This window comes from Diplotaxodon limnothrissa, linkage group LG16, assembly GCF_057381915.1.
Source record: "Diplotaxodon limnothrissa isolate DT_005_m linkage group LG16, D_limnothrissa_male_GT1.1, whole genome shotgun sequence".
Lineage (NCBI taxonomy): Eukaryota > Metazoa > Chordata > Actinopteri > Cichliformes > Cichlidae > Diplotaxodon > Diplotaxodon limnothrissa.
This window is the reverse complement of record NC_140611.1, coordinates 16,659,431-16,667,998: the sequence shown is the minus strand read 5'-3', so window position 1 is coordinate 16,667,998 and position 8,568 is coordinate 16,659,431. Positions and strand designations below refer to the sequence as shown.

The 8,568-nt window shown below is 41.7% G+C and overlaps 1 protein-coding gene across 1 annotated transcript; it reads left to right on the top strand.

Annotated features, from left to right (window-relative positions):
* Window positions 1-5,445: 5,445 nt before the first annotated feature.
* Window positions 5,446-8,144, top strand: zic2a (zic family member 2 (odd-paired homolog, Drosophila), a). Its single transcript, XM_085374015.1, has 3 exons — window positions 5,446-6,418; window positions 7,592-7,755; window positions 7,950-8,144. Exons 1-3 carry the CDS (start codon window positions 5,446-5,448, stop codon window positions 8,142-8,144), a joined length of 1,332 nt encoding a protein of 443 aa, XP_085230141.1.
* The last annotated feature ends 424 nt before the right edge of the window (window positions 8,145-8,568 follow it).

Here is an 8,568-nt window from a genome sequence, read left to right as displayed (position 1 = left end):
ACTCACCGCAACTGTTTTTTCCCCACCACACTACGCTCTCTAAAACATTAGGAAAATATGTATATAAGGGGTCTATAAGTTCTTTTGTCCGGCTTCTAACTCTGCTTGCTCCTTTTCCCACTCTGTCCTCAAGCGATTGGCAGAACATACAACAGTTGGAGGACACAGTGGGGAATACAGTTTAGAAATGGCACTGCGGGTATTGGACGGATTTCGGTGACTGGCAGTTAGGAGAACGAAGCGATTGGCTGTCGTTCAGCGCAGGGGCTCAGCAGGGTTCCGCCCCCTCACTCTCTTTATTGCTGTTGACTCCAAAAAGTTGTACTCAAAGTTACCAGCAGATCCGTTTGGGCGGCTTTGTGTTTACTGCTGCTGGTGCATGTGGATGACCAAAATAACAGTTTGTGTGACATGTCAAACCTTAGTCTACTCCGGCTTTGGTTTATCCACATTTTTTGTTGTTTTTTTGGGTTTGTTTTTTTTTTTTTTTTTGGGGGGGGGGGCGCTTGTGGATGCTGTGAAATATTTCAAGTATTGATATGTACAAATATTCAAATGTGAAGTGAGTTCTGTTTTTTTTTATTTTTTATTATTCATACGTACAAAGACATAGTATAATTTGTCACAAAATACAAGAGTGGACGCCCCACGTTCCTGATAAGTGGAAGTTATGCAAATCTTAATTTAAAGTAAAACACAAATACAATTAAACATTAATGCATAAAACTGTTTAAGTACTCAGTGTTATATACACATGACCGATTTCCCCAATATATTGATTAATATGAAATAACTTTGTGTTTACAGGCAGTCATTTAATTTTAATGTTGAAGATTAAAAATATATATATTTATGTTCACACATCTTACCCCACCCACCACACACAAAAGATGGGAAAAAACTACAAAAACTATTACAATTATTAAAAATAAAAATTTTATAAATAGAAAATGTAAGCCAGGTTTGTTTTTTTTTGCTTGAGGTGTTAAGGTCCAGCAGCACACTAGGACAAGAGTAGCAGAGCCTAACCTTTCGTTTTATTTTAACGAACTGCAAAGGCAACACTTATTTTTAATGTATTTATTTTTACACCCTTCTCCTCAGTTCATTTCACCAGCTCTTTATTTATTAACCTTTATTTAACCAGGAAAAGTCCCATTGAGATTAAAAACCTCTTTTGCAAGGGAGTCCTGGCCAAGAGGCGACAACACGTTGAAATTACAAAGTTACATACATATTATAAATAACAATTACATTTTAAAAACATTTTTCTCTGGCTCTCTCAATCTGGACTTAAAAGCATTTAATGAAATAAGATCTGCTATCTTCCAGTCTTTTTGCATCATGTTCCATGTGAAAGGGGCAGCATAAGTAAAAGCCCTCTTTCCCAGTTCAGTTCTGGCAAATGGAACATTGAGCAATAAAAGATCGCTTGAACGCAGGCTGTAAGAAACAGTACTTCTCCGTGTGAGCAGATCGCAAATGTAGGTGGGCATTTGTCCAAGCAGGGCCTTATAAATAAAGATGCACCAGTGAGCAAACCTCCTGGAGGACAACGAAGGCCATCCCACTCGAGCGTACAGATCACAACAATGGGTCAAGGCCCTACAGTTTGTAATAAACCGTAAGGAGGCATGATAAACTGAGTCAATTTTTTTTAATTTTTTTTACCAGCTTTTTAAAAAAAAAAATATTGGTTATGACTTAGGTTGGCAGACATTTCAACTGTATTTAAGTTTACTTCATATGACAGATTATGGCGTGACGGTGTAACCCCTGCTGACAGCAGTACGTGTATCCATCACTGATATGTCTTAATTCACCTTTCCAATCGAATTGTGATGTCTCGCCTCAAACCGCAAATCAGCATGTCAGCTAGTTGTGTCAGGAGTTTTATTGTACACCTTAAACAAAAAAGAAGCCGACTTTGAAAATAGGGAGAATCTAAAATATTTATTAAGCAGTGCATTTTTCTTCCCCACGGACACAAGTTTTGTAATTGATTTTCATTATGTTGGAGGAAAACCTCTACACGTTATGGTCCTGTTGCACGTGCCCCCCTGCTGAACTGATTTATGAGCTTGATAATCAGCAACTGAAGGTTTTGCTTTAAGACCTTTCATACGTACAAATAGGGCGCTGCAGTGACATTAAGTATATATATATATGTGTGTGTGTGTGTGTGTGTGTGTGTGTGTGTGTGTGTGTGTGTGTGTGTGTGTGTGTGTGTGAGAGAGAAAGAGACTTTTCAAGATTAGCAGTTATAGGCACCCATATTATTGTCGCTTGTTGTGTCAAATGTATTTTTATGGGAATTGTAAATTCACACACACAAAAACATCCACCCACGACCACGTGTGTGTACCGACTGTGCTCTTTATTAAATAAATAAATTATTCCCTTCTCCAAAGAGAGCTTCTGGAAATCCATAAAACACAGGAGAGTAGTGAGTGCATTGTTTATGATTTCTCCAAGGACCCCTGATTTACGCTCACCACATTAAGCAGCACATTGGGTTTAATATAATTTACACACTTAGAAATTCATAAAACAAATGTCTCACTTTGGTGGTAAAGCACTGGTTGCTAGTTGGCTATAAATATTTTGCTTTGATCGTGGCAATTTAAGGACATTACATATCCTGGTCACTGGCACGTAGTTTCCCCATTTCTAACATGAATCCTATTATAAAATGATTAAAAAGGAAATACATTTTAAAAAGTAATAAATAAATGGAGTTTGGGATTTGTTGAATCGGTGTAGGAATGGGTTAATTTTTATTTACTTATAGTTTCCAAATAACCCAAAGCTGTCGATGCCTCAGACAGAAGAGGGGGGCGTCTTACTGCTCTCTCGCTCTCTCTTATTCTCTCTCTCTCGCTCGCTCTTTCTCTCTCGCTCCCTCTAAAACAAAGACGCTTTGTCATAAACAGGGTTATTTTACCAAAAGGAGTCAAGAGGGCAACATATGTGGTCTTAACAGGTCAGAGGTCAAACATGCATGAAACACAAGGTCAAGCAAGCCACACAAGTAACCTTGCAATGTGTCAACATATTGATACTGTCAGACAACGGAGAGGAGAAATATGCCTTTGGCATCCATTATAACACACGGGCAGAGCGCCCCTTGCGCGATCGGGATTGTTGGGTTTAATGTTATAAACCTGTCAGATGGCTTTTTCTTTTTTTTTGTATTTTTGTCAGCTGTAACTGTAGATTGTGTGTGTAATATTTCACGTGATTTATTTGTTACGTGTGTGAGCATAGTGAGTATTGGTACTTCTAAAACCTGTTGAAATACTAGTCTGTGGGGGATTTTGAATAGGTTGGAGGCTTTTTCTTTTCCAGGCAGAAGGGAAAACCCACAGCCTCTTGATGATTGATTTTTTTTCTCAAAATTTTCTTTCTCCTTTCCCCTATCTGGGGAAGGTTTTTGTGTGTTTTTTTTCTTCTTCAGAGAAATAAAGAACTTCTTATAGGGGTCGGCAGACGTGACTTTGAACTTGGATCAGCTCCTGCGTTTCCTGTGGTGCGAGTTGAAATAGACTTGGAAGAATGGCATACAACGCTCAGCCTGTCCCACTCAGAGCTAGGAGACACAATTAAAAAAAAAAGTTTTTAAAACGTTTCCCTGGTCTTCACCATTATTTGTCGTCTAGAGTGCACCGGAGAAGCTGAGACAGGCAGAAAGCTGTGTTGTGTGACGGAACCGCAGAGCTTGTGGGATTTTTTTGGGGGGTGAAAATGTAAGTAAACTTCCTTTGACTTGCATGTGAATAAGCAGCTTTGGTGCACGGCCTGTGTATTTATGTGGCTACAGATTCAGTGTGTGTTTGTTGTGGGAAGGTGTCAGTAAATAATTCACAGAAGTATTTTGGAGTATTTGACTTCTATCTGTCTGGCTGCGTGGGACACCAAAAAGGGGGAAAATGAAAGAAGAACAAGAAATCCAATGTAGACATTACTGTGCTAACGTGGGGCAAAAAAATCGACTTTTTTTCTTACAAAAACACACCATATGTCACTATCAACACATCCTACTTTATGGCCGAAAATGCGTCACTGACAGTTCAACACAACCTCTACCTTATAGGTCACTAAGGGTTAACTTTCACCTTAGCCCAGTTCACCGCTGTAACATGTAACTTAATTGGTGTGGTAAAGTGAGAACCACCAACGAAGCAGAACTAGCGACATATACAACCACTAAAGAAACCGTCAGCCACCACTGACGGCTGCCCGGGTGAGACCTGGAGAACCACTAAAGGCCCAGTTGTGGTTGTACAACCAGTGGAAAACCACTGGACTCCATATGGAGCCACACATGCTTTTTCAGCTGTCATGAATTAAGTGACTCAAACTTTATTTATTTTTTTCTGGTAAGGATGGATAGATGGGTTTTTTTGCCTTTACTGAGATGATATGACTGTATAGCGTTGTGGTTAATTGACAATTTATTTTTGATGTCAGTTTCTGTAAATTAAATACAACATCAGCGCTTTTTAAAAACAGGGATACAGTAAAACACAGACCACTTACGTCACATCTACAAAACTACCTAATCAATACCTTAATCCATTATGTCAACTCTTACTTTTTACAATCTTCACTATTTCTCATCAAATGCTGTGTTTGTATCCTTCATACTACAACTTCCCTCAGAATATAAACAACAAAAACAGCTCTCCTCTCTCTTGTCGTGATCCTTTCGCCCGCACACCTCCCAAATCTTCTCCTAAAAGTAGGCGGTAATTATTAGTGGAAAATGGCGTTGCGCTATTAAGTCGCCAAAGCGCTACCTGCTATTGGAGGGGCACCTGGGATTGATGAGGCGCGGCGGCCAATGAGACTGCGAGGAATGAATGAACGCTCTCCAGTTAAAGGGGGCGGAAGAGGAGGTAGAGCCAGTCCACGGAGAAACAGGGACCCTCCGCGATAAACACGGGCAAAGCCAGAGAAATAAATACGTGCGCGTTTGGGAACGGCGTTTTTTGAGATGCCCCAGCTACTGTCTCTCTGCTGTATGCAGAAGGCACCTAGTACGATAATTATTTAATTCTTCGAGTCGATTTTAACGCAAAAAAAAACAAAACAAAAAAACTGCCGTAGTCAAGAGAAGAGGACACGAGGAAACTCTTGGATTTTTAAGTCACAAGTAAACTAGAAGTAAATTCAGTGTTCGATAAGCCGAGATTCCCTCTTTTATTTATTTTTTATTTTTTACATTTTTCTTTTCTTTTCTTTTCTTTTTTTCAACTCTTGAGCGGAGCAGCGCTTTGAAACACGCCTGATATGTTGTTTCCAAGGCTGGAAGTTCAATCGTCGCGTGCCAGCACCGAGATTTGATTTTTCCGTCTTCTTCTTTTACTAATTTGCTGTAGCTTCGAGCTCTGTGCTGGTGTTTTATATTTAAAAAAAAAAAAAAGAAATCGCTTTGAAGACATAATGCTACTGGATGCTGGTCACCAGTTCCCAGGACTCGGAGTGGGCTCGTTTGCCAGGCATCACTCAGCCAGCGAGATGCAGGAGAGAGACTTGAGTTTGGCACAAAATAGCTTTGTTGACTCTGCACACATGGGTGCGTTTAAGCTGAACCATGATCTCTCCCCAGGACAGAGCTCTGCCTTCACCACCCAGGCGCCGGGCTACCCCGCAGCGGCTCTGGGGGCTCACGCCGCCCATGTCACCTCGTATGCAAGCTCCCCTTTCAACTCCACCAGGGACTTTCTCTTTCGTAGTCGCGGCTTCGGAGAATCCTCTCCGGCGAGTAGCCAACACACTATTTTTGGCCCCACGGCGGGATCCCTTCATCACTCCCACACAGACACTCAAGGCCACATTCTGTTCCCCGGGATCCACGACCAGCATGGGTCCCACGGATCCCCGAACGTCCTGAATGGGCAAATGAGGCTTGGACTACCCGGCGAAGTTTTCGGACGCTCCGACCAATACCACCAGGTTTCCAGTCCGAGGACCGACCCGTATTCGGCCGCGCAGCTCCACAACCAGTACGGCTCCATGAATATGAACATGGGGATGAACATGGCAGCCCACCACCACCCCGGTGCCTTTTTCCGTTACATGAGGCAACAGTGCATCAAGCAGGAGCTCATCTGCAAGTGGATCGACCCCGAGCAGCTCAGCAACCCCAAAAAGTGTTGCAATAAAACTTTTAGCACCATGCACGAGTTGGTCACTCACGTCTCAGTGGAGCACGTCGGTGGTCCGGAGCAGACCAACCACATCTGCTTCTGGGAGGATTGCACCCGGGAGAGCAAACCGTTCAAGGCAAAATACAAACTGGTCAACCACATTCGGGTGCACACTGGAGAAAAGCCTTTCCCCTGCCCCTTCCCTGGCTGCGGGAAGGTCTTCGCACGGTCGGAAAACTTGAAGATACACAAGAGGACGCATACAGGTAATTAAAATAATAATGCAAATAATAACGATCGCGCAAGCTTTATTTGATATAAAATTGTTTTATTTAAATAGTAAGCCCGGTGTGGGTGCTGTCACCGAGCGTACCCGAGGATTTATTTCGCTGTTGTAAATGCGTGTCTTGCCAAGACAAACACACATTAAGATCTAATTACCAGCGGGTATTTTAGGCTGCTAAAGTAGTATTCCAGGATCACATCCAGGGCAGAGAGGGAGAGGGGGGGGAGAAGAGAAGAGAGAACAAATGCGTTTAAAATGGTGGGGATACTTCATTTCTTCGTTACACGGCTACTCTGGGCCCGTTCGAACTCTTCTTCTGGTGCTTTAAAAACGCACAGAAAGCAGTTTAGTTGGCTCTCTGGGAGCTTTATTGTTCAGGCTAAACTTTAGAAATGGGTCAAAGGGAATAGAGAGAGCGCGTTGCGTGCGTCCTAGAGCAGCCAGCCTCGTAGTAAAATCACATCAGCTCATTCATGATACTCTGCGTGTATGTATGTGTGTATTTCGCGTCTCCTCAACCCCACCCACCCTTTTCCATATAGGTTTTTCTCCTTGTGTCCTTATTAAATATTTGTATTTAGCTCTGAAACGATTTGCACTTGGTGTTTGCTCGGGGGTTGTGTGTAGATTTAGCCGAGCACAGTAGCAGCAATGCTGCCAGGAATGCCTTTTGTTTTCCCATGCGCCTCTCTCATATGTGTTGAGGTGCTAGACAGGGCCATTACCAGCCTCTCACATTTTGACTTATTTTCTAGGAAATACATTACGGTGCCGTGCCATGAAATTGGCCACGTGCTAATTAGATTTTTATTGTCTCCCGGCAAATGATATGCCTTCTGCAGGCCTACTGAGGACGGCCTCGTCGTCTTTCTCCCACCCCCTTCCAATCACTATGCGCATTATTTAGGCTAAATAAGACGTTGCAGCACCCCCACTTCGTTTTAAAAGACGCTTGAAACTTTGTCACAATTGTTACGGCTAAACGTGTTGCTTTTAACCCTGCGTTTTATTTACATTTTTTTTAAATGGATGGCATCAGCAATACTCTGCACTCAACTTTTACAACAGACTGGTTCTGCACAAGCTCTTGTTGTTACACACGCCTGAGGCAGTCTCAAAAACATCTTTTCTTTTCTTTATTTCTTTCTTGCAGGAGAGAAACCGTTCCAGTGTGAGTTTGAGGGATGCGACAGAAGATTTGCAAACAGCAGCGACCGAAAGAAACACATGCACGTTCACACGTCGGACAAGCCATATCTCTGCAAAATGTGCGACAAGTCTTACACACATCCCAGCTCTCTACGAAAACACATGAAGGTAAGTAAGGCGTTGAGGGAAGTGTGTGTGTGTTCTTCTATTTTTTTTTAAAATATTTTTGTACAGTCTAATACCAGGTGGTTTTTAGAATTTATGGTGTGTTATTTTTTTGTTTTTTTTGTTTAACGTGTAAATCAGAAAATAAATATGTATTTTTTTCTTTTCTTTTTTCTTATTTCTTTTTTTTTTTTTAGGTCCACGAATCCTCTCCACCAGCGTCAGACTCATCACCAGCAGCCAGCTCTGGTTACGAATCATCCACACCTCCAGGGCTGGTGTCACCCACCACGGAGACTCAAAGCAACACCACCCTTTCCCCAGCCTCAGCTGTGCACAACACCACCAACCACAGTGGCCTGTCCTCCAATTTCAGTGAATGGTATGTTTAGGACTACGCTGAAATGAAGCAACACACACTCGTTTCACTGAGTTTTGGGACATGTGCACACAGGAGGCACACGAACACTTCTTTATTTTTTAATCTTATTATTTTGGATTTACCAGGGAAGATGATGATTACCAACAGAGGAAAAATATGTATAATATTTGAGGTGTATTTCATATAGTGTAAATAATCACTAAAAGCCCAAATTCCATTTGGTTGTGATAGTTCGTCTGTCTTTGGTGTGTTGATGTTCCTTCAATGGTAGCTATTTCTCTTAACTGGACCTTTTAGTGCACACATTACAATAAAATTGTACTATAATGTTGAATATTGTGATCCTAAGGCAAATTGATTGTACTATACTAAACATCTATAAACTGGAAAGAGTGCCAAAGTTAACATTTAACTCAAACAGACCACAATATTAT